General features: G+C 28.7%; 1 protein-coding gene across 3 annotated transcripts in view; it reads left to right on the top strand.

Annotated features, from left to right (window-relative positions):
* Pdp1 (PAR bZIP family member Pdp1) overlaps positions 1-26,315 on the top strand; it is a 261,102-nt gene that overhangs the window by 94,235 nt on the left and 140,552 nt on the right. For 2 of the 3 annotated variants that reach the window (XM_075373307.1, XM_075373305.1), the window contains exon 1: positions 10,485-10,856. The exons of the other annotated variant lie outside the window; for it this stretch is intronic. In XM_075373307.1, the coding sequence (XP_075229422.1) occupies positions 10,682-10,856 (175 nt within the window). In that variant the 5' untranslated portion in view covers positions 10,485-10,681. Of the gene's footprint in view, positions 1-10,484; positions 10,857-26,315 lie in introns of those variants that run through there. 3 annotated transcript variants of the gene reach the window in all.

The following is a 26,315-nucleotide window of genomic DNA, read 5'->3' as shown; positions in this document are numbered from 1 at the left end:
TCCAAAATCCAAATAATTTGGATTTTGGAGTTTTTGGCATTTTTGACCAACTTGATTGCAATCAAAAGGGGAGGTGCACAAGTAGATGTAACAGCAGACCTAAATCAAAAATTTCCACATTCCACAGCTAATCGTTTTTTATTTACTCTCATTAATCGTTTATAGAGTTATATGTCTGTACATACGTACATATAGACGTCACGTCGAAACTAGTCAAAACGGATTCAGGGATGGTCAAAATGGATGAAATCTGAAAATCGAAATTTTTTGAGATCACAATACTTTACTTCGTACAAGGAAGTTAAAAATAAGCGATTAGAAAACCCATTTTTATTAAATGAGAAGTTTTTTGTCCGTAATTTTGAATATTATTCTCCTAATCGTAAGAACTCCTGTTTTTGTGGTTGTAAAATTTTGGTAGGATGTAAAGTAAGCGAGAAAGGTTTCATTTAAGTCAAATTTATGATTTGTAAGTTAGCGTTACAGATATTCAACTGTCAGATAAAAATATAATAGAAATCAATGCAATCTTTGAGTAATAGGTTTAATATAATTTATAGACTGATAATTGAAATTTTACAGTTGAAAAAACTTAAAATTTTATTATTGAAAAAATTGTACAAGAACGTTTTCCATATTGTATCTTAGTCATAAACGAAAGGGATTGGTAGGTAGTCGTATGAGAAATACAAGTGAACTAGGTAAAGTGAAATTTTGTGAAGGCGTGAAACGGCATGATGTGGTCCAGAAAAGCTGGCCGATGACGTAAGGACGCACTTTCGCTTTTATTTTACCACCGAAATAACAAACTCGGTTAGTGCAAATATTCCCAATGCTACTTCTCTTACTCTTGTTTCCTTATTTCCTTCTTCTGCATTTCACCTTCCTTCCTTTTCTTTCCTTCTTCCTTATTTGCTTTATTCATACCTTCCGGATAACTATAACAAAAATATATGTTATATTAATTTCTTTAGGAAAAAAACTACAGTTACTCCCACCTACCTTCTAATGTTGTTATTATTATTATTATTTCATTTTTTAATACAATTTTACGTAAAAAATCTTCTTTTAACTTTGAATATCAAGGCCACCTTCGTATGTTTCATTATAATCATCTATTTTTAATACCTATTCTTCAATATATTTTTTCACTTTATTATTCTTGGATTTTCCCATCTATAGTAATATTTACCCTGTGAGATAATATATTTTGATTCATTCTTTGAATTTATACGGAAGAAAATGTTGTTGTTATTATTATTTAAATAAAATATAATTCCGGAATTATTTCCAAGGTATTAAAAAATATATTTTTATCCATAAATTTAAATCTATGTATATATATTTTATTTCAAAACACATTTACGTGTTGTAATTTACTTGCATGGTTTGTAAGTATATTTATAAAAAGAAATTCGTAATTGATTCATAATTATCCCGTTTTGTAAACTCTTCTACAAGTAAAATCATCCTCAAAATCCGTTTAACAGCTAATTTTAGAAGTCGAAGCTAATTTTTTAATTGTGAGATAAAAAAAAGATAGGAAATCTAGGTTTTGTAGATTTTTGTCTTTTTCTTTGTATACTGGAAGTCTAGGCTGGGCTGAATGTTAAAAACTCTCAAGTCTGAGGTTTAAATCCTTGTAAAAGTAACTTATTTTTATACGGATTTGAATACTAGATAAAACGGAACGGAATACAAAGATATCGGAGAATACTTTATCCCTCTATTTATTTCAGAGCTTGAACATTAGTCCCTTGTTGTTGAGTCTTTCTGGCGGGTATTTTTTTTTTTTTAATTATTGGGGGGTAATTGCCGAAGCTTCGTGGTTCACGCGGAATGATGAGCTTCACAATTATCTGGAGCTCCCATCGGTTCGTGAGATTGCTCAACAGCGCAATGTCAAATACCTACAGAGGCTTAAGAATAATCTAAACCACTTTGCAATTAATCTATTCGATAACAGCAGACGTCCGACGGTTGAAACGAGTACATGTACTCGACATAGAATCTGCGTAACAGTTTGGAATACCGTCAAGTTTAGTGGTATCGTATCTAATTTCTTGTTACTTCTCTTTTTTATTTGTTATTAATGTTTGTTTTGTGGACTATATGGTGCTGAAATTAATGGTTTGTGATTTATGACTGAGCTTGAAATTTCATATTTGACTTTAAGATTGCTTGCAACTATTTATTGTGTATTATTTATTTTAGGGGTTCCTTAAGGACCTTCTTATCACCGGCTTTTGTCAGGAAACTTACTTATGGCTCCCCAGGGGAGCCGATTGTTATTATAATTGTTATTGAGCAAAAAACAAAAATGTTTTTTGGCGGTTATATATTTAATTCTAGTTTAGATGGACGATGTTTGGGATTGCGTTCCAAATAGTTTGTAATGGTTTAAAATATTTTACTTAGGTTATTCCTTGTGAAATTAGCAAGATATGTGCGTCTTTATCCCGTTATGATTCCCTTTCTGACCGTCCATTGAAGGTCTTTCGGTGGTAGTGTCTTTCATTCTAGTGGGAATGCTTCTGATGGGGTCCTAGTTTTTGGAGTGTCCAATCACACTCTAAAACAACAAAACTACATCCCTTCGCCGATGTAGGAGTCGTATATGGTGTCTGTAGGCGGTTACTTGACTAATAATTGTAAGACAAAATAACGAATAAAGCTTTCCCTTTTTACTACAAAGAGGATACGTGTACTCTGGTGGTTGAGTTCAGTTAACCAGAGTCTCTACAAGACTACATTTCATTTAATTTCCATTCATATCAACCTCGTTTTGTGAGGCCGTCGGGCTATTTATTCACACAATTGAACTGATTATAACGTAGGAATAGAGAAAAAAAATATTCCTGTGATTGTTTACAGTGTATGTGGTTTTATATATATATATATATATATATATATATGTGTGTGTGTGTGTGTGTGTGTGTGTGTGTGTGTTGGCCATTCCCGGTCTTTCTTATGTATGTGATCCATTTAAAGTACCTGTATAAAATATCATTAAGAGTTGCTATCTCTGCTGGTAGTCTCGTGAAGAAAAGTATTTTTAATGATATTTTACTCGTTCAATTAACAAATAAAAGTCCATTCAATTCAAAAGAATGTTGGTGAATTAAATAAATATATATATATATTTTTTTAATCATTCTCTCAGTATAGATTTTAGCAAAATAATTCAAGGTATTAAAAATAATTATTTTTGTGGAAACATTTTTGTATATTTTAATCAGAGAAACATTTTTGAATAAACAATGTCAGGAACTCTGGATAAATTTGTAGGTATATATGTCTGTATTTATTATTATCACGTTTGCTTTTTTTTTAAACATGCTTCTTAAATATTTGACTGAGTGTGGTCTAGGGTTTATGAAGCTATACTCTACCAGTTTAATAAAAATTACATTAAATATGTATATTTAGGAATATGAAAGTATTCAATATTTTAATAAATTACGAATTCATAAACAGTAATATTTTATTTATAAAAACAAAAAAAGTTTTATAAAAATAATGAACAATAGGATATAATTGAAGACTATAATAATATCATTCTAATGGAAATTTCCATTAAATAAAATATTTTATTAAAAATAAATTTATAAAAAGTTAATTCATATGCTACAAATTCGTAAGGTGACGTACGTATATGAATAAAGATTTGTATATGCGCGTATATATATATATATATATATATAATGTAAAATGTTTCAATGTCTCACGTGTGCTCTACGTGACAAAGTTTTATACTAAAACAAATATTCACACTAGATAGTAAATTTGATATCGCTTAATGTATGGACAATTAAATATTAGTCTTTATCTAATATAATATCAAACAAAATTACAATAAATCCACTAAAAATAGGAAATTTCTTATAATAATAGTAGTAATAATAATAGTAATAAAAACTAGATAATATATCAGTGTCAATTTGTTGAAACAGTTTAAATAAGAAGAAATAAATAAAACGTTTTAACTATAAGTTAGAACGTAGCTATGTTTACGTATTATTTACCAACGGGTAAAATTATAATTATAATATAGTGCAAACAAGTTTGGTAAATAATTATGTGTAAATTGAATGTCAGTTGAGGTAACATTCTTGAACGGTTCATCCGTTTTCAATAAAACTTGTCGTTTGATTGGTTCTTGGCTCTAATTTAAAGTTAATTTATGTACTGTTGTTTCAAAAATGTTCTTGAGTTGTAGTCTCATTAGTAAACAATTTTTTCCTTAGTTTATAATTTGAATTAATTTTAGTAAACAATTTTATGAATAGGTACATTTAATTAATCTTTTTAAAATTTGTAACAGCATTTTTCTCTAAAATATTTTAAATATTTTAAACGTTTTTCCAATTAGACTAAATATCACCTATGCATAGGAAATTTCGTTTGCTGATATATGAAAAGGAAAACTTTTACTTTTCCCTAATAAAGCTGGTATACTCATCTTATTATACTTGTGAATGACTATACTACCATCACATTTCATATTGAACAAAAACCATTAGAATACGACTATTAGAATATATATATATATATATATATATATATACTTGCATCCCCGTCGAGGCTTCGCCCGCGTTGTATGGTTACTTGCGTTTCCCATCGCGATCAGGGGGTGTTTTCCCGGTCAGAACTCTGCCCCCTGGTCCCCCCCCCCGTGTTAATTAAACTTATGCTTGTGAGAATCACAGTGATACATAAAAATTAAAGTTTGATCAGTATATAAAAACTATCAGCCTATTGTAATTTCTGCACAGCAACAATTTGATCCGTGCGGGACCCGAAACTTTCAGGGATCTGTAGAATGCGAGTTTCAAAATGGTCGGTCTCCATCTTAAAAATAGTAGTTAAAGCTGGTTACCCGTACGAAGGACGGGTAAAAATGTATTTTGCCCGGCTCTTACCGTTACTCGAAAAATACGATTCACTCGCCCTTCCCGTCTAGCCAGGGGGCTCTACCCATGTGTTCATTTAAGTCATGCTTATGAGAATAATAGTTAAAGCCTGTTCAATTTATAAAAACAATCAGTATACTGTACTTCTTCATAGCAACAGTTTGTTCAGTACAGGCCTTAACTTTGAATGATCTAAGAATGTGGTTTCAAAACAGCCGGCCTCCATCTTAAAAATATTAATTATAACTGGTTACCCATACGAGGTACGGGTAAGAATGGTTTTCCCCCAGTTCTATCGTTACCCGGCAAACACCACTAGGAACCTCCTTCTTTGAAGGCTTCTGACATCTGTTAAACTACCACGTAGCCCTTTGGAACTATTCTGCTCTACTAAAAACGCCGTATTTCGTTTTTGGTTTTTTTTTTTTAATTTTGAAATTACTTTTGTTTCATGTTTTTTAGCCAAGTAACCGGAGGCAGATGCAGCCAGTCGCGTCGTACGTACAATAACAGTGGCTGTGATGACTGAGTCGCCGCACAGTATACCGTCGCACACCTTAAAAAATTGAAATTTAAAAAACCCGAAAATGGTTTTTAGATATTTATTTGAAAGAGTATTTGTAAGCCCCAATCTAATGAATATCTCGTTTAGTATAGTCGGAAATTGGGAAAATTTGCAAGTATTGTTCAATATGTTTTTACCTTTCTTTATCCCTTTCAAGGTTGAATTTCGAAAAAAAATATAGAAATCAGTTTTTAGATATTTAAATGAAAATTACACACACCAAAAATCAAGTTGATATCTTCATTTCATACCGAGAAATTACAAAAAATATAGCCGGGTTTAAAAAAATCCCAAATCTAACCCTTTAAATTCGTAAATTAAAAAAAATCTAGAAACTAGTTTTTACATATTCAATGAAGAATAGACACAAAACATCAAGTTGATATCTTTATTTGTTACCGAGATATTAAAAAAAAAATAGTGAATTTCATTGTTACTCCATTTTAACCCTTTAAATTCGGAATTTCTAAAAATCTTTTCTAGTGTGCACTTTCACCATAAGAAGAACACGTATACAAATTTTCATCACTTTATCTTTTGCTAGGGGTTGATAAATCAGTCAGTCAAAACAAGTTGTTTTATAAATATATACAATAACTAAATGTGCTTTATTTCTTAATTAAAAAATTCTGTACGTTGTTTAAATATAAATAATAATAATTCTCTGCTTATATCTAAATATTAATTTCTTTTTTAAATAATAAATGAAAAAATGGAATTGTTTGTTAAAAAAATCATCTATATATATATATATATATATATGTGTGTGTGTGTGTGAGCGCGTGCGCCCGCGTTCACGTATGTTTTTTTCAGTTTTTGACAAAGTAAATAAATAAGAAATGCGACATTTAACTATTAATTGCATTGTTATTATTTTTTTTTGCGTGTAAAAAAATTGTCAGACGATAGATTAATAAAACAAATACAAAATGCATTGAGTATTTGACAAAGATTACAATTTTTGATTTGTTTCTCTTTTATTTAATAAAATTTAAACAATATTTATTTAAACAGATTAATATTTTTTGTTATATAATTTAATAATAAGTAATTTAGGAATTTAATTACAGTATTTCTTAATAAGTAGGCAATTTTAATTACGAAAAAAATATAAACATTTAATTAAAAATAATTGGTTACTTTTATATTTAGCTCTTTTTTTTTATAAAAAAAAAAATTTGGAAAGTAACGTTATAATAAGATGGAATTGTAATGTAAGTTATTTTACATACTCAAGAGTGTAATATAGCGCTCAAGTATGTCATGTACGTACTTTAATGTTTGTAATTTCTGGTAAAAAAAAAAAAAAAAAATTAATAATAAACAATATTGGCAATAGATTTTATATTACTATAATATACAATTTGTTTATATATCTCTAGAGCTGAAACGGCTAAACCAATCCGAAATTTTTTAAATTTTTGAATACTGATTTTAGTAATAATTTGTTTTCGTGTTTCATAACGGTATAATAATAATAATACTATACAATACATTATTCGTTTTTTATAATACATATTTTATTAAAACCTATCGCCTGCAGTAATTCTTCTTCCTTGTAGATAAAGAGCTGAGGGAATTAGATCAATTTTACCTAACGTTCATCAATGTAAAGTACTAATACGGTTATCACCATGCCCACCTTCCTTTAATTTCTTCAGTTACTAGTACCGATTTTATATTGGTTAGTTGCTTAAGGAATCGTCCATTTGGTACACATTGTAACCAACTGGATTGGTCTAGTGGTGAACTCGTCTTCGCAAATCATATAATTTTGAAGTCGAGTTTTAAGGTTCAAATCCTAGTAAAGTCTTTTATACGGATTTGAATACTAGATCGTGGATACCGGTGTTCTTCGGTGGTTGGGTTTCAATTAACCATACATTTCAGCAATGGTCGATCTGAGACTGTACAAGACTACTCTTCATTTACATTCATACATATCATCCTCATTTATCCTCTGAAGTAATATCTTACGGTGGTTCCGTAGGCTAAACAGAAGAGAGGTACACATTTTAGATTAATGAGGTCACAAGTAACTTTTAGATTAGAAAGTTCCAACTTCGTTAATCAGATATTTTTATCCTCAAATTTCAATTTACTGTTTCATTATACTCATGTGAGTCGTAGAAGTAGTAAATATTAATCATTATTTCATTACGAAAAGCATATTTCAATTTATTACTCCTTAATATTCGATCCATTCTTTTTTATGATGGTAAAACATGCAAAGAATTTGAAATCAAGCGGTATTGATTAGGATTACATTCTCTTAGAGTAATGATGTTCATTATAAAACCATTATATATGGTAAATAAAGCGAATTGTTCTTTTACGTGGCTGTATATTACATACGTTTGGTATAACTGGCTTTCTTATATTCAATAATTTATTCTCCTCTGTGAAGAAGGGAATGGGTCACTTACAAAATTTCTGATTTTATTTTAATTATTTTATTCTGAAAGTCTTTAGATAGATAGTACAGCTTTCTTCATTTTAGGGTCCGTAAGCAAATGCATTTGTGTAACGAGTCTACTTGTACCTTGTTACATCCACGGATCATCAGGCCAGAATGTGTTGTTAATTAGAATCCAACAAAGAATTAGGCCGAAGGCAATATTGAGGAAAGGTTTACCGTTAAAACGTGGCTGGTTCGGCAGGGCCTTGTTTGCTGACCTTTCCCGCAAAGAGAGACGCTTAACCATCCGAGCTAATCCATTAACCATAATTGATTTTAAAACTAAGAGACAGTGTGAACATAATTTCATAAAGATTGGTTAAAATTTAGAACTTTTGAAGTAAGAATTTTTGATGATGTTAATATCCTTCTATGTTTTTAAAAGTATTAATTTTTTACCAACAAAATAGATGTTCTCAGTTCGACCCGTGTGTGGGGTTTTTTGTATGTAATTTATCATTAATATTTATTAAACTGGAATTTTTATGACTGCTTTTTATTTCATTCTAGAAGTTCTCTGAATTTTTTCCAGATAATTTAAGTAGAAGATTCTTTTTTTTTAAGTAACAATTATATGGTGAACATAGGTGGCTGGAATGTACAAACGTTTTTCTTATCAGGCTATTTTTTTTTTAATTCAAGCCATTTTTAATTTTACCCTTTACCGGGTGAAAATTTAATTACTTTCACGTAAAAGTTTTTAAAAAATTAGACTAAAATTTAAGGTTTAAAAAGTAATACACATTCTTACATTCCATGAAGCTTATGTTCTTTGGTAATCTGTATGTTGTTTGTTTGGATTAGTTTTAATATTTTTAATAAAATGCAGGTTTTTTATGATAAAATTTCTTGAAGTTGGTTTTAAAAATAAAAAGTTAATTTTCAGAAACCAAAATTAATAATAATAAAAAGGAATCCAAAAAAGCACTAAAATGTAATCAACAATACCTTTTAGTTATTATATACCATTTTTTTTAAATGTAGTCTCAAATTATAGGAAACTGTTTGTTTTATTTGGTGATAATTTCATAAAGTTCTAGTTTAATGAACAATGAAGAAGTATATATTTTTTTCAGTGTGATTTTGTGTAAAGTGTGGTTTAATATATATCCTTTTAAAATGTATTTCTTAGCTTATAATTATGTAAAATTTACTTTTAACCGATTTCAAAAAAGAGTAGGTTTTCAGTTTGACTTGTTTCTACTTAGATTTTTTCTGTATTTTCGACACAGAAATGGACCGATTTAAATTATTCATTCTCTGTTTTATATAGAAACAATTTCTTCTAGTGTTCTCACAGTATGGTTATTCCGGTAAAAGTAGTTGAAGATTTTTTATATGAGTAATTACAGTTTTCTGCAGGTGATTGACGAATTAACGATTTTTTTTTTCGAGAATATGAGCTCAACTGTTATGGTAATTAGCCCAGATGGAAATTTGTAGCGTATGAAAAATCTCATGCCTTTCCGGGATTCGAATTCGGAACCTGAATGAAAGTCAGAGATGGTACCACTCCACCATTGAGATCGGATTTTTAATTTTCTGTTTTATTGGATAAATGACTAATGGATTTTTAATAACGTAACGACAGATATGAATTTTTATATTGCAAGCACTTTCACGCGAAAATGAAAGAAATTGGTTAAAAACTTAGACCAAAAAAAAAACTATATAAATGTGCATTTCAAAAAGCCTTAGCTCACCGTCGATGGTAGTCTTTTTGTGGATATTTTGTATCCTTTTTTTATTTTTATCGAGACATAGATTTTTTTCTAGCCTTTATATTAATTTTGAACAGCTTTTTCAATATGGATAACTTTTCTGTAGGCCTATCCTAATTTTAAATAAAAATAAAACTAAAAAATGTATAAAAAATAATAAAGAATTTAAGTATGCAACAAATTAAGGATTGATAGGTTGTTTATATTAATTTATGTGCCAAATTCGTAAAATCGAAATGAAACATGTATTGGTAGAGCGTTTTTTGTTTTTACTAATTATAACTCTATTTCTATGTATTTCATTAAATTATTAAGAAATAAGTTCAATTCATTCTATAAAAAATGGAAATATTCTATTTATTACTTTTTTTGTAGTTTTTTTTTGTTTCCTTTTATGCCAGGAAGAAGCTAAGTCACGAACGTATAAAATCTTGACGGCAATATATTTATATTGTGGTTGTTGGGACAATGCTAGGAAATGTAAGATGTTTTTTCTTCCCATGATGTTTTAGTTTGCGTATAGGCTAAACGTATATGCTATTCAGTTCGACTATTAAAATATAGACTAACGTAAGCAGTCTAACAGAGGAGGTCGATGAAGGTGATAAAGAAGAATTGAAATTATATTTGGGTTTAATTAATCGAGTAGTATGCTACTATATAATAATTTTATCATATCAAGCGATGATGAGCGGTAGAATTGTGGTGTAGTAATGGTGTACTGATTGGTGACGGGGGGAGGGTTGATTAGTTGATAGCAACCGAAGCAGTCAGTAGTGGGAGAAAGTACAGGAGCGGCTTGTAGACTTTGAATAGATTGTTGTCAGTTGAGGTGTGCGCCTTGGCCGCGCGTGTGGTCGCGGAGTGTAGCTGCTCTAAACGGTATAATAAATTATTTATTTATTTTGTTTTGTAAGTTAAATATTCTTCAAATCAATCGACTTTTTTATATTTAAAAAAAAAAGTTTGTTCAGTGAAAAACTGTTTTCTTTTTTGTTTATATATAAAAAAAAAAGCTGTGGCAATGTACGAAGCCAAGTGTTTGGTAATGGACTATCAACCACATCATCAGCCTGCACAAAGTGCACAGCATCAATTGCACCATCAGTTTCATCAATTACATCCACTTGCACCTGATACTTCCTCTAGATGGACCCAATATCAACAACTCTGGCGTCAACATCAGATGTTTATAAATGGTAAATTAATATCTATTTTTTGTTTGTTTTGAATTATCACCTTCAAATGTTGTACAGTATACCTAAATTTTCGAACATTGTCAGTTTTTGACCGTCCTATTCATAGTTAGATATTTTATTAACTATGCATTTTTCAGATGAAGCATAATCGGCTAAATATAAGGAAGCAAAGAACTAGTTATATATATAGAGTTATGAATCGTCACTTTTTTGTAATGTTTCTAGGCTTTTTGTAATGGTCATTGATAAGTATTAAACCAACCTTTTAGCCTGTAATGCACTTATATAAGTTGGAAATATTTTGGTTCTATGTTAAAGTTTAAAAAAATAATAAAATAAACCAGTTCTTCTTATTAAATTAACGGATTACCAACAATTTTTAAACACATCTATTTAGAAACACTTTTATATTTCATTATCAATTAGTAATTACAAAATTAAGAGAACTTCCTGTAGAATTATCATACAGATAAATGCTATGTGCTCTGAAAATATATGTATTTGTGTAGCGCACATTACAGCGTTTCATAAAATAACGTCCTGAGGATATTAAAAACGAACGGCAAGAAACGGTAGTCCATTTTTTTTATTAAATATTAATATCCTCTACAACAGATAATTTTATTGAAACGGGGAAAAAATTTTAAAAATACTTAACGTATCTTAAATATAAAATTTACACAACACACATACTTCTCAGATCGGAAAGGAACAGGCTGTCTTGTACTGTTTACAAAATACACATCTAATTCAATCCAGGTTTTCAAAAGCAGTTACTGGAGTCAATGAATACTTTAAATCAAATCTCCAAGTTGTTACCCAAAATTAACATTTCAATAAATAGTTTTGAGTTAAAATACTTAAGCTAAAATCTAATTGCCATGGTAGTTTTTTTATGAATATTATTCTTTTTTCCTTTTTATCATAAATATTTTGTGATTTATTCTATATGTTTACAGATGTTTTATTGGTTATTCTATCTTTTTAAAGGCCTTCCTTTAGATCTTTTACCTATTAATAAAAGCTTAACAATATTAAGTTATAAATTATACTACTAGGAATAGTAGTACTGGAAGAGGCTCCAAAAAAAATTTACTATGCTGGCAATATAGGGTGGTGGGGGAAGCCAATCAAAATGTAAAAATATCGGCGTTTTGATTTTTAAACATTTTTTTAGTTTATTTAAACCTTTAATAATAGTATTAAAATTTCATCATAATCACCCCCACCCCAAAAAATAAATCGTGGGTAACTTTTTATTAGTTGTAAATTTTTCAGTTGAATTTTTTTAGTTTCTTCCATTTAATACAGTAAACGTAGAAAAATAAAAAAAATTCTTGGGAGATGATTTTCGGGGTGGGGAAGCTGAAAAAAGTAAAAAAAAAAATCTATTTTTTTTTTAACTTTTTTTATGTATAGTTTTTTTCCTCAATATAAGACTAAATAACCAATGCCAGGAAAATATTACAACTTGTTGTCAGCTTTTTTATATAAACGAGTGTATATATATATATATATATATATATATATATATATATATATATATATATATATATACATCAAACAAAACCAAAAAAAGATTTTTAAAAATAGATTAAGATATGTAATATAAATCTTTATCTAGTTAGTGCATCAATAATTAATTAATAGTATATACTTTTGACAGGAAAGAAACCTAGCCAACATCCTTTAAATGTTTATAAGTTTTTAACAGCAGTTGATTGAATACATAATACCACTAGACCCCGACGAAAAAAAAAACTCTTCTACCATATAGTTAAATTGAAATACTCTATTGTAAAATCTATTTAATTAAGAGTGATTTTTAAGTTATTTAATTATTTTAATAAGTTCATTTATAATGCAATCATACTAATTTGTTTTCTCAAAAGGAAGACTTTGTAAAGAAACAGCAGTGGTTTATGAATTTAATTTAAAATAGATATATGAAGAAAAAGAAAAAAAATAGAATTTTTATTTATTCAATTTTTTTTTATATTTGCTGTTTTTTTATTCAACCTCCATTATGTTTTCCTGCAGTAATAGTGACAGTAATAATATTAATAATAGTAATATGAAAATTAAAAAAAAAAAACAGAGAGTGATAATGAACATATATTACACATGGCATAGAGGAAGTTATATCCAGTTAACCTTGAAACTTCAATTAATTTATTAATCCCATTAAAAAAAATTTTCCGTTTATGACCACATATAGGTTATGTTACATTCACATGTAATAGAATGTTACATATAACAAAAATATTATTAATGCTTATTTAATTTTACGTTTTCCATAAAAACTTTTTTTTCTTTTTTTTACAAATTTTTTGTTAATTGGAACTACTCTTGAAAGAGTTAAATAAAAATTATATTATTAGAATATTATTACAACTCAGGAACTAATAGAAAATTTTTGAACCTGAGAATAGTTGACTTTGAAATCAGCTGATTTGCGATGACGAGTTCACCATTAAACCAATCCGGTGGGTAGAGAGTAAGGTTAACTGGTTATATTTTTGTTGTACACTTTTGTAAACCGTATAATTCTCCGGTTGTCAAGGATTCTCTTGAAATGAAATCTGAGCCTATTATATGATAGATGTTTATTGAGCTGAGTAAAGGCAATATTTTTTGCAATATACATTTTAACCGATCAACACAAAAACGTTAATTCTTTGGCACGAAAACCTTTGGTAAAATTATCCCGAGACCCGTAGCGACAAGCATCTTTACTTGGAGTAATTTAGGACCACCCTTTTAGGGTAGATATATTTTATTTTTTTCACGGTCCCTTTAAGAAAGTAGAATATCCTTTCTACGCTGGCCCCTCCGTTTCCTTATCCTTAGCCTTTACTTTATCAGAAGTTGATTTGGTGGATGGATGTTTGCTTGAGCTTCACCCTGTGAGGAAAAAATCTAACCTGGAGCTGACCTGTTTATTGGATAAAGCCGAATTTCCTAATCGTTCATAGTAAAAAAAAATGGTTAACAATCTATGCGCAAGACCGTATAAGACGTGTAATCTTCGGGGAAAAAATGAAAATAATTCTGTTTATTCTATTTTAAACGTTAATTGCAATATTTATTACGATTTAGACAAAAACTAATCCTTGTGTACCAAAATTAATAAGGTAAAAAAATCCATAGTTACTAAGAGTTGAACCCTAGATCAGTTGAGTTAGAACTTGCTCGTCATTTCAAAAATAAACAATTATAGGTAATGTAAAGTTGAAAAAAGTCATATATTCAGACGTATGTTTTCTTTATAATCTAGTTATAGCTATGTTAATGATGAAAGTTGATTTTACAGCACATTCTTAATAGAATTATTCAGTGATATAAAAGTATATATGTCTAAAGAAACAATTAATGAAATTTATATTCATATTATATATGTATATTGATTCTTATTTTGTAGAAAAACAATATTTTTTTTTGGATATCTTAAAAAGATTTTATACTCATGTTCTATGTTTCATGACGTACAGTAATAACTATAAAACCTCTTCCATTATACAGATGGTCTTTTTTTTTTATTTATTTTTCATGCTTCATTTTAGAAGCGTTTACTAAAACAGGATGATATTATTTTTATTATCCGTTAGATGTAACAACATTTCACTGTAAAATTGGTAAAAATTTCCGATTAATTCAAATTTGTAAAAGTTTAAATAATCGTATAGATAAGTTATTATAATAATAATAATAATGTAAAAGTGGTATTTTTAAATATGTAATACAATTTTTCTATAATATATGGCTTCTAATCATCAAGCGTTCTCCTTGAAAGGAAAAATGATATTTCCGTAAATATCCTTTACCAGGAATAATGTTACTATTCAACTTAACTTTAACCCACTTCATGTCCGCACTCCATCTTATTAACTTGATAAATCGTTTGTACTCAATAAAAAAAATAAATATATTAAATTAAATATATTTATTATGATTTGTATTACTTAATAAATCCTTGGTAATAAGAAAAGAGAGAATCTACAAACATTAAGATAAGTAACAAATAAATCCCACGGTCAAAATTATAACGCATTTTTATTACTTTGGATAAGTAATAGAGTTTTTAAAACAATCAATCCGTAAAAAAAATCGGCAACAGAAGTGTATCGCACGGCATCAGTCAAAACTCGTTAATAAAATATTTAATTTTGTGTAATTTTAATCATGTTAAAATAGTACTCTTGAAATTTTGCAAGCCTACTCCCACTCAGTAAATCAGGCATTAACTCAGTAAATGCCTGAAGCAGAAAAAAATTTTAATATATCGATTTTTTTATTTAAAAAAATATTTGGTTTATTTTTGTTAGACGATTAAAATTTAACGTCTAAATACAATACCACGTTTTACGGCAAGCATCGATAAACATTCTCCATGTTTGAGCAATATACATTATACGTTCGCGTGTAATTTATTTTATTGAGTATATTTAGTTTTATGTTTAATACAAAAAAGAATCTTTATGAATGAGCGCTACACAGTTTAATCGGAAGGCAGATCTAAATAGAGAGACGATAACTACGTGCATAGAAGTATAATCCATTACATTAATTTAAAAGTATATCCTGCACTAGCATAATACAAAAACTTAATCCACTAGTATATAAAGAATGTTGAATAGTCGGAGGAGGGGTATTTAACTATTTATTATAAACCACAAACGGATGACGCACGCTTATCATACACGATCGGAAAATTAGAACTTATCAAAAAGAGAGCAGCGTGGCAAGTGATACTTTTGGTATAGTTGATAGACTACTCCTGTAATATTTGCACTAAATTTATTAGATTTGACAAAACAGTTGTGGATTTTTACTTGCTTTAATTTAACTGACAATGTTTATTCAATTTTTTTCATGTTTGTTCTCAAATTTTAAAAATACTTCCAGACATTGCCTATTGATGAAATTTTGCCCAGTTACTAAGGTCGGATCACAATACAATATTCAACTATTATTTTTGCAAACATCCTTCCGTATGGGAATAATTTATGGGTGGAGATTAAGGATGCGGGTGTAAAAAATCTGCAAAACACTTATGCGGGGTTTTAAATCCAAATTAACCTAATAATTAAGCTCATGCAATGTATGATACTAATTTCGTACAGTTGCCCATCTCTCGCCTGCGGAAGAGGCTGCAGAGCCTCGCGATGGAATGGGACACCACGACTAAGGGAAGATCCTTGTACAAGTTTATACAGGATTTGGAGGGATGATATGCCTCGAGATCGTTTTTTAGGGCAACGGGTGCCCGGATGCACACCAACCACGCTATCTTGAAGCAATATCTGTTTCGGTTCCGCCTGGTAGCTGATGAGCTGTGCGTCTGCGGGGTGGTCCAGTCAAATGAACACCTGATGTTTGACTGCTCTGCTCTTGGGAGGGCCAGACACCGGGCCACCCCGAAACTTAGAGGTCAAGGAGAAAATTGACCACTCACAAGCGGCGAGTCAGTGTGGCGAGAGCCGCATTGTCAGACCGTGTGGGAGTTTCTAGATACGGTTGCTTTTTTCAACCGGCATCCGCAGTTTCCTTAAGGGAAAGACGTACCGCATTGCCGTGGGAAGCTAACCCTGAATATGGGTGACCACCAGCCAATTATTATGCCTCCAAGCGCTATAAAATGGTGGACAGGTACTTGCTGGCATTCAGCGACCTAGGCGTGGCAGCGCATTGCTGCCTAGACGAAATAAATTTTATTAAAGATATCGTATATATTTTTATTAGTTGAGGGGATACGCCTACTCATTTTAGGAAATATATGACAAGTGAGCAGTTGGGACACGTAAGGCGGTGGTCTATGACACCACGTTTAGTCCGCTCACGCTGTTTGGTAAGCTCTAGGAGCTATGTTAGGATACTGGTCGCTAAACTGTTCGAGACTCAGTTACCGTTTGTGGCACAGACATTCAGTCTTATGCTTTAAGGCGACTCAATGGGGTGGTGGCGGGAGAAATCCCAAGCAAACAATTGATAATAATTTAAGTATGACTAAAAAGTATAGCAAGTTTTTAAAAATCTTTAAAAAAATTTTGTAATATTATTAAAATTACTATTTTCTTCTTTACCATCTACGAAAGGAGCTTTAGAGAGGAGCAGCGGTCATCGGGTAAATGTTTTGGATTTGTAGATCTGCATTTCAATGTATAACGAAACATATTCTATTGATTTAGTTTAGGTGTTAGGTGTTTTTTTAAAGGAATTCTTTCAAGTACTAAAATATAATTTTAAATAATATTCAGTATTTTTAACTTATAATATTTTCAATTAAAAATAATTGTTACAATAACTAAATTTATTTGTTTATTATTAAAATGGTATAAGTTAAGTTGTCAGTTTTTACTGATAAACTGTTATTATCGTTTTTAACATAAAAGTTATATTAATATATTCATGTATAAATATATAATTAATAGTGATATTTATTTTTATAATAATTTTCAGATAGAATTAATTTTAAAGTAATAATTATTTTAATCTGTAATTTTATTTATTACTTTCTAACCTTAATTAAGTTGTATGACAAAGATACTTCAGTTTAAAATACATCAGTCATTAGCCTATCTTGTTGTGTCTTTGAGAGGTTAAGAAACTGTCCATGTGATTACTTTGGTTTTGGCAAATTTTTATGTATCCTTGACAATCTTTTGTTTGTATGGTAGAATATCTAACTACTATACTCTGTTTCTCCACGTACTATTATTATCTTATTTATAATTCGAATCACAAAATCAAAAAATTCAATTAAATTAAGAAAACTTTTTCAAAAGGTAAAATAATTGAATCTTTCTCTTACTATTTTCTTAATTTGCATCCTAAGCGTGTAAATTCCGAAAAGCAATACTGTTTTTTTAAGATTTTACAAGAAGTGTAAAATGCCGTGTCAAGAAATCTCTGTCTGATGGTAAATACTTCAGTTAAAGAAATTACAGGCATTGCTAAGATTCGTGTCAAGTTTTATGTATAGTTAATTTCAACTTTCATTGAAACAAATTATGTCGTTTCACGAGTAATTCAATATAAGCAGGGCACAAATTGCAATATAGTTTTTGGAAAAAAAAAAGATTTTCTGTTTTTATTATGTTTGGAACACAAATATGATATGAAAAGGTAATAAGTGTTCGTAATTTACTAAAATAACTTTAATTATTTAAAGTAGATAACACTCGAAAAATTACACTCGCATTTAAAACCGAGCTACAAAAAAAGATTCAATAAAATTGCTGGTATCTCGAAAATGGTTTACCTATTTTTAATAAGTTAAATACCAAAATAAATTTGTTTTTGTAGAAAACGTGATTACTGTCTTGCTCTGTCATTATTAATACACTTACTTTGATAAATTTACGTCTAAAATAATCTTAAAATTTCAGTAAAATAATGGTATAAAAATCATTTAGATCGGCTCCATTGTTCTTGTATATTTTGTCTATATCGGTACATACATACATACATATGGAGGTTCTGTTTTTTATAGTTTTTTTTTAAATTTATTTATTTTAAGACATTTATTTTGATCTGCTAGTAAAATTAATCTTAACAAATTATTTCATGGATAGCTATTTAATTTTATTATTATTATTCTCCTAATTGCTTAGTAACTATCTATGAAGTGTTATGTGTAAAGTACATAATACTTAACAAATTATTAACCTTTGTTACTATGGCTCTTGTTATATATAACTTAATTACTTTATAAAATTATGCAATACTTTAAATTTTTTAATTTATCTTATTTTACGTACCTTAGTTGATAATTCTAGAAAAATCTTGTAGCTTTTCGGCTAAAGATTGTGGCTCGAAAATCTCTAAAACTGAACTAACTTTGCATCACTAAGTTAAACTTCAAAATGTATTACTCACTCAAGTTGAAATTGATAAATTTTTTCTGATTTTTGAAAAAGTTATAAAATAATTCAGTATGATCAACAAATAACAAAACTGCGTATTAAGAGAGAGCTTCTGGCAGAACGATACTTTTAAGTTTGATTTTATAATGGGAAATGAAACAGCTGGTCCGAATTTAAAATCTTAGTTTATTTTATATAATTAAATGATTATTTATTGAAACGTAATATTTTCATAAGACAAAAAGAATTCAGTAATTTTTTTTTTAAATCTTCTACATTTTAAAGAAAAATTATGTATATATAATAATTTCGATTCGCAACGATTGGGGAGTGTTAGAATATTAATAGTGTAGTGAACAATCCAAGGTAAACATTCTGCAATAATGAACAAACAGGATTAAAACTCAAAAAAAACTAAAAATCAATATCTCTGTTATATACTATGGATTAAACGCAGATTCGGTCTAATTTAATGAATTTTTTATTTAAATATTTTAAAGAAAAGAAAAGCACGAAAGAAAAAGATATATTGGTTGAAGAATATAATGATCTCAATCTGATAATGTTCTGATAAGACCACTACACAACTTACCATAAAGAAGATAATACGAGCTAAAAATAAGTATTTTCCATTACTAGTACATAGTTTTGCACGTGAGTGAGTCTGAGATTTTCAAGCTCAAAAACAAATCATCAGCAATAAATTTCATAATTTTGTTTAATAAATTAATTCTTTTGGTTGTTGATTTTTTGTTTGTTTGGCGTGAGTGAGTAAAATGAGTGAGTTTGACCATTACTGTGGCAGAGATACACAAAGAGCAAAAAGATGGAATTAAAACAGAACCTCGCCTTCCTTAGTCGACTATTTTTTTTTAACAATTGTCCAAAGTATTTCATTAATCGTTTTGTTACAGACCTCAAAAAAGAACTAATGACTCCAGGAAACAAAATCAATTACAAAAAAAAAAAAAAACGAAAGAAAAACTTGAAAACAAATTAATAAAATAATCAAACTAAGATATTTTTCTTAATTTAGTTTAAACTTTTACTTCCAAACTAAGATATTTTAATCTGGTTTAAACTTTTATTTAGTTTTTAATCTAATTTAATTTAATTTTTGTTTTAACTAAATTTTTGTTTAAATAAATTAAATTACTGTAATTAGTAGTGTATGAAAAGATGCCATTGTCTGACCGGGATTCGAACCCGGTTTCTCCGCACGAAATGCCAAAACGCTACCTACTCAGCCACGAAGATCGCAAAAATAAATTAGTTCTAATCTTAATTAAATTTGGTTTAATTTTTTTTATGTGGTTCAAACGTTTAACTTCAAACTAAGATATTTTTTTTTAATTTGGTTTAATATTGCCTATAACAGATACCGCAGATAAAGAAACGTCAGCGTTCCTACTTGCAGCATTATAATGAACCATGCTTCTACTTGCCCCGCTCAAAAGTTTTCGACCTTAAATTGAGGGTAACTCGAGAAATACTTAACCAGTCTTTATAAAACGTTTACATGCATTAATTCAGATGCACTACACAGCATATATAAATTTCAATGAAATTGCTCCAATAACTTTGGATAATTTTGAGCAACAAAATTTGAGCCTTAAATTGAGCGTAACGTAACGACTCAACAATTTTGATCGATTCATCAAAATTTTCACACACACACATCTCTAACTTATAAATGTGTTTATATATCAATGAAGATAATATGTACGCTAAAAGAAAGCATACACACTACGTTAAATCATCAAATTGTTGGAAGTTAATTTAAGTACCTGCAAACCATTATAACAGTAATTTAACATATTTTGCAATAAAACCGCTAAGTTGGGTATCGTGGACTTTGTATCGAAGAAAATGAAATGATGTTAACAGTGTGTGATTAATGCACTTTTTTTTACTACACACTATTGAATTATGGTGATATATACTATTGTATATACTTGACGTCGACAAACTAGAATAATGAGTAAAAATAGAAAAGAATTAATTTATTTTCTTACAATTACAGATTAGTAACTGGCAATTATTATTAAATTGAGTTTTTTTTAATTAATTTTTTAGATCATTTTACTTCTAAATATAAGTAGCTTTCAGTGTTCTATTTTCTTTTTTTTTAAAAAAAAGGTTTTATCCTTTATAAAACATGTAAATAAAAAATGTACATATTTCTTTTTCTTTTAATTTAATCTTAATTATTTAATGTGCTAATAAGCATAAAATAATGAAAAGGATTTAAAACAGTTACAATTTAATCCATCTTTGAAGAATTTATAAACGTTCCTTTTTTATAAATTTTATTGGAAAATAAATTCTTTTCAATATGGAAATCGATATATACTATTTTTATTTACGGCATAAGATTAATTAAATAAAACTAGCATAGTCTATGAAAGGTTGGCAAATTGAAAAAATTGAACTGTTTAATCAAACAGAACTAATAAAGTAAAATATAAATATTATATATTTACTCCCGGTCAGGCGTGGCATTTTTCATACGTTATAAATTTTCATCTTCATATTCCCACGTACAAGTTTTTGTGTGGTAAATTAATTATTCAATCAAAAAAAAAAAAACTAGATTTGTTAATCGTAACATTAAAGTAAAGGTTTCGCAAGTACTTCCAAAAAATCTTACTTTAATTGTTTTATGCACTTTTATATTTTATAAATAAGGCGTTCGAAAAAAAAACGAGTTAAAAATAAATGTATCAAATACCAGCGAAAGATTATATATTTAGTAGTGAAGAAGATTCGAAATAGCCACGAAAGGTTTAACCCACCGGGTTGGTCTAGTGGTTAACGCGCCTTCCCTAATCAGATGATTTCGAAGTCGAGAGTTACAGCGTTCAAGTCCTAGTAAAGCCAGTTATTTTTACACGGATTTGAATACTAGATCGTGGATACCGGTGTTCTTTGGTGGTTGGGTTTCAATTAATCACACATGTCAGGAATGGTCGAACTGAAAATGTACAAGACTACACTTCATTTACACTCATACATATCATCCTCATTCATCCTCTGAAGAATTATCTAAACGGTAGTTACCGGAGGCTAAACAGGAAAAAGAAAGAAAGCCACGAAAGGTAGAAGAAGAGCGGTTTCAGAGACACGTTAGGATAAATAAATTGAGTAAAAAATGAAAGAATTAAGTATCTAACGTGTAATATTAAGCAAACTAGTAGCTATTATGCTTAGTTATTATGATTATACCAGTAACCTATTAAGCTTACTGCTTAATGGTATAAGCTTTTAAGCTTAAGCTTAAAAGGTCTTTTTAAGCTTATGGTGTATTATGATATTAGGAGTGAAGGGGAAGAATCAATGTTCATCCTGTTTGTAATTATTACTTGGTCACGGGAGCTTTCACAGTTCATCGCACCTCACCATCAACCACTGTCCCATTAAAAAAGCAGCCACAATTTTGAAACGAAAAATTTCTTAGTAAAATCATTGTACTTATTTCTTTCTGACTGATAGCAAGAAATCTTACAGGAAAAATGTCATAAAAATTAAAAATTACGTTTGGCCGTTATTTTGATACGTGTATAGTGCCGAAATATCGAGTTAAAACAGAACTTCGCCTTCCTTGGTCGACTGTTTATTTTAATAATTATCTAAAATATTTCATCAAAATTTAAAATAAATATTCAAAAATTCTTAATTTTCCTAGAATTCGTTTTTATTACTTTTCCCTAATTAACTTCATTTGCTATGAGTTTTAGAAATTTAGTTTAGTTAAGAAACAAAAGTCTCTAGTAAGGTACGTTGGTTCGTTTCTAAAAAAATTAATTTCAAAAATATATTACGTAGTTTGGTTTTTGTTGATTTCTAAATTATTACATTTTTATTGTACATGTTAAATTAAAAGTGTGATTTTTTTATTTATTAAATAAGTTGGGTTATTGTTTTCATGGATTAAAATCTTGTAAATATTTTTTTTTTTTTAATTAGCAGGATTGTTTTATTCTTATCTGTACAACATGATTTTCTATGATTTTAGTAGCTGTATTAAAAATTAAATGTAAACTGCATATGATGTTTTTACAGAATTTCTTTGCTTCGATATTTTTCTGAAGATTATTTAATTTAGCAATTACAGGCTAACCCTCCTCCCACAAACCCGAATGGGATTCGAATCCAGAATCTTCCGGATTAAAGGTAGAGGCCCTACTGCTCCGTGTACGTAGATCGATGACTGCACCAAAGCAGATATTGTGTTACATCATACAGGCTTTAAGTCCTGTTTTAATATTACGTCTTGTACACTTGCGAACAACGCCCCTAACAATAATTGAAACCCATTTTTTTTTTATGTGATAGAAAGAAAAGTTATAATCGATTTCATACCATTGAATAATTTGTTTGGTTTTGTGCAATTCTGATACGGCCAATCAGTTTTTTATTTATTGAATAATTGCATAAAATTATGAAGGTACACTAAATCAACGTTTGTATGTGTTTCAAATAAGTAATATAAAACTGAGGTAGGAAATATTTTATCTCCCCACTTAACCGGGAAAACAAGACACCAATGAACTATAGCGTTATAAAGCTGAGTTCAACAGGATGAACAGTACTGCCAGTACAAGAAAACTAAAATTTTAATTATTAATAAATAAATTGCTTTGCTGGCGAACCAACAAAAAACAACATAAAATTAAAAACCATTAAACTAAAAATATAACTTACTTAACGAAACATCACTTGAATTATTGCCTGACAACAGAATGAGAAATTTAATTAAATTTAAATTGTATTAATAATAAAAATCATAAAAATAAATATTATATTTAATTATTAAGAGAAATAAATTAATTAAATAATTGTGTTAATTTATTAATTACGTTATTAATTGTTTTTTTTTATAATTATCGTAATAAAATAATTATTATTAACTGTAATAAACACACTGAAACATTAATAATTATTTCTGAAATTTTGATTTCATGCTTTTTTCATTTCAACTTACTTTAATGATAATAAAGTTTATTGTAGTTTATGGTTGGTTATTTCAGTAACCGTCGGAATAAATATTTTCTAAAATAATACATGAAAATAATAATAATTATTATTATATATCCGTTGTTATTAAATATATATATATATATATATTATATATATATAATACTAGCGTACCCCGTCGCGACTTCGCCCACAATATAGATAGATGTAGCTTTACTTGCAATGCTTTTTAATATAAATAATTTAAGGTAAACAAAAAATTATTACAATCCCAAATCTAGCATCCCTATCGTGGCTTCGCCCGTGCTCTATGGTTACTTGCGCTTCCCGTCACGATCAGAGGGTCATGGCTCGCTTCGCTCTCCCTTCCCGTTTTCTCCCGTTTCTCTTTCCCTTACTCCCCTTTCCCCTTTCTCTTCCCCATTTCCCTTCCCCTTACCTCTTTTCATTCCGTTTTTCCTTTTCCCCTTTTTTCTTTTTTCCATTTTCCCCATCTTCCCTTTTTACCCTTTTACCTTTTTCGTTTGTTTATCTTTTCCCTTTCTCCCTTCTTTCCCTGGTTTTCGATTAATTTCGGCATAGGTTCATTTTGCCCCTAAGCAGAAATCATGGTAAAATTCTTTGTTATTCCTAATTTAAAAACAACGCCTTTTCCGGACACATGTTTATTATGAACTATTTTCATTATTTTAAACAGAAAAATACACCTGTAAAATATAACGGCATTCTTCTGGAGCACTCACACATTCATTCTGTCGCTCTGCGCGCGCACACAATGTATTAATATTACTTATTTGACAGATGTAATGAATTACTTCATTTCAATGCTTTACCTACGCTTTTAATCTCAACAAATTTTTGCATCTGACATCTTCAATTATTTGCTTTACATATCCTAATTTTTTAATTCCATTTTAATTATTTATTTATTTTAAATTTAATTTAATGTTATTTTATTTAATTTTAATTAAATTTATTTACTTCCCTTCCTCTTCCCCCATTTCCCTTTCCCCTTCATCTTCCCCCATTTCCCTTTCCCCTTCCTCTTTCCTGTTTTCTTTTTTAGATTTCCCCTTTCCATTTTCTTTTCCCGTTTTTTCTTTTCACCGTTTTCCCCTTTTTCTTTTTTCCATTTTCCCCTTCTATATTTTTCGATTTTTCCCTTTCTTCCTTCTTCTCCGCGCGTAAATCGGTTCAGTAGTTTTTTAGTCTATAGCGGACACATATATCGGAAACGCAATGGAATCGTAAAATATTGGTATAGCGTATGTTGCTTTTACGTCCAACAGATAGCGTTGTTAACACGAAATTTAGATTTGAACTCCTTAAAATCAAAATTTCGCAAAATCCTTTCTTAGTGCACGCCTACTTAAAGATACGAAGGGACCCTGAAAATTTCAAGTCTCTACCTATAATAGTTGATTGGTTGTACGTTGATTTGGAGTCAGTGAATCAGTAAGGACATTCTCTTTTATAGAGATTTTTAAATAATAATTATTATTAGCGTCTGAGCCTTTCATCTGGAGGTCCCGGGTTCGAACCCCGGTCAGGCATAGTATTTTCATACGTTAAAAAATTCATTATAAACCATTAGTAACTGTAAGGTAGCGTAAGCCTTTTTTTTAATGTAGAAATAAATAAATAAATAAATTATTATTCCTATAGATTACTCTACATCATCGGATGTCATAATGGAAAATAGCGCATAATTTGTATCGTTGTTATTGTTATATCAAAGATACAATATACATAAAATGTATCTTACAGATGTTTTATGTCATTTAATGTTATTTCAACAATTTTATTAGAATACTTTTTCAATAAATTTTTAATACTTTATAGTTTTTTTTTATTTTCGGGGTGTTAGTTATGTTTTAATTAAAGGAACTGTTTCGTTAGTTAAACTGATACACGGTCGGATATGACTAATAAAATTAGATGTTTTTCTTATTCAATCATTAATTTATTTCAGAATTATTTATTTATTTATTATTATTTTTATTTAACTTTTAGTTTTTCAATTCGGCTAGTCTTGGGTTTGATTCCTAACGAAGTTTTATAATTTTATTTATATTTATATTTATTTTTTATTTTTTTTATATTTTATTTATAAACTTTATCATCATTACCTATAAAAATAATCTTTGCAGTTAAACATAGACCTGTTGAAAATAATGAGCAAATTATTTTATTTATTTATTGGCAATTCATGCTTGTATTTTTTTCTCTGTCGCACACAGACTTTCTCCTATAAATTTTTATTTGATTTCAGACTAATACTTATGTAGGTGGTTTACTGTTTTATGCAAACATAAAATATACGTAATTTCGTTTGCACTATTTATTTTTAATAATAACATCAACAATATTAATAAAAAGACATTGCTTTTGGACTTAGAAGTATTACAAATTATGAAAAAATAATTTTTTTATTGTTATTTTTATTTTGTTATATTCATTTTTATTACTTAAATGTTTGGCTTATTCTGTAAAGAAATTTATCGATCGCTAGGATAAAATGTGTTGTTATTAGAACTCAAAAATATTGATATTTAGACATTTATTTAAGAAAAATGTGAGAGTTAAATTAATTATTTGTTTTATCTCACCTTTCCAT

This window comes from Lycorma delicatula, chromosome 8 (assembly GCF_047948215.1).
Source record: "Lycorma delicatula isolate Av1 chromosome 8, ASM4794821v1, whole genome shotgun sequence".
In the NCBI taxonomy this organism is placed as follows: Eukaryota; Metazoa; Arthropoda; class Insecta; order Hemiptera; family Fulgoridae; genus Lycorma; species Lycorma delicatula.
The sequence above is the reverse complement of the archived record's forward strand: the minus strand, read 5'-3'. Positions and strand labels throughout refer to the sequence as shown.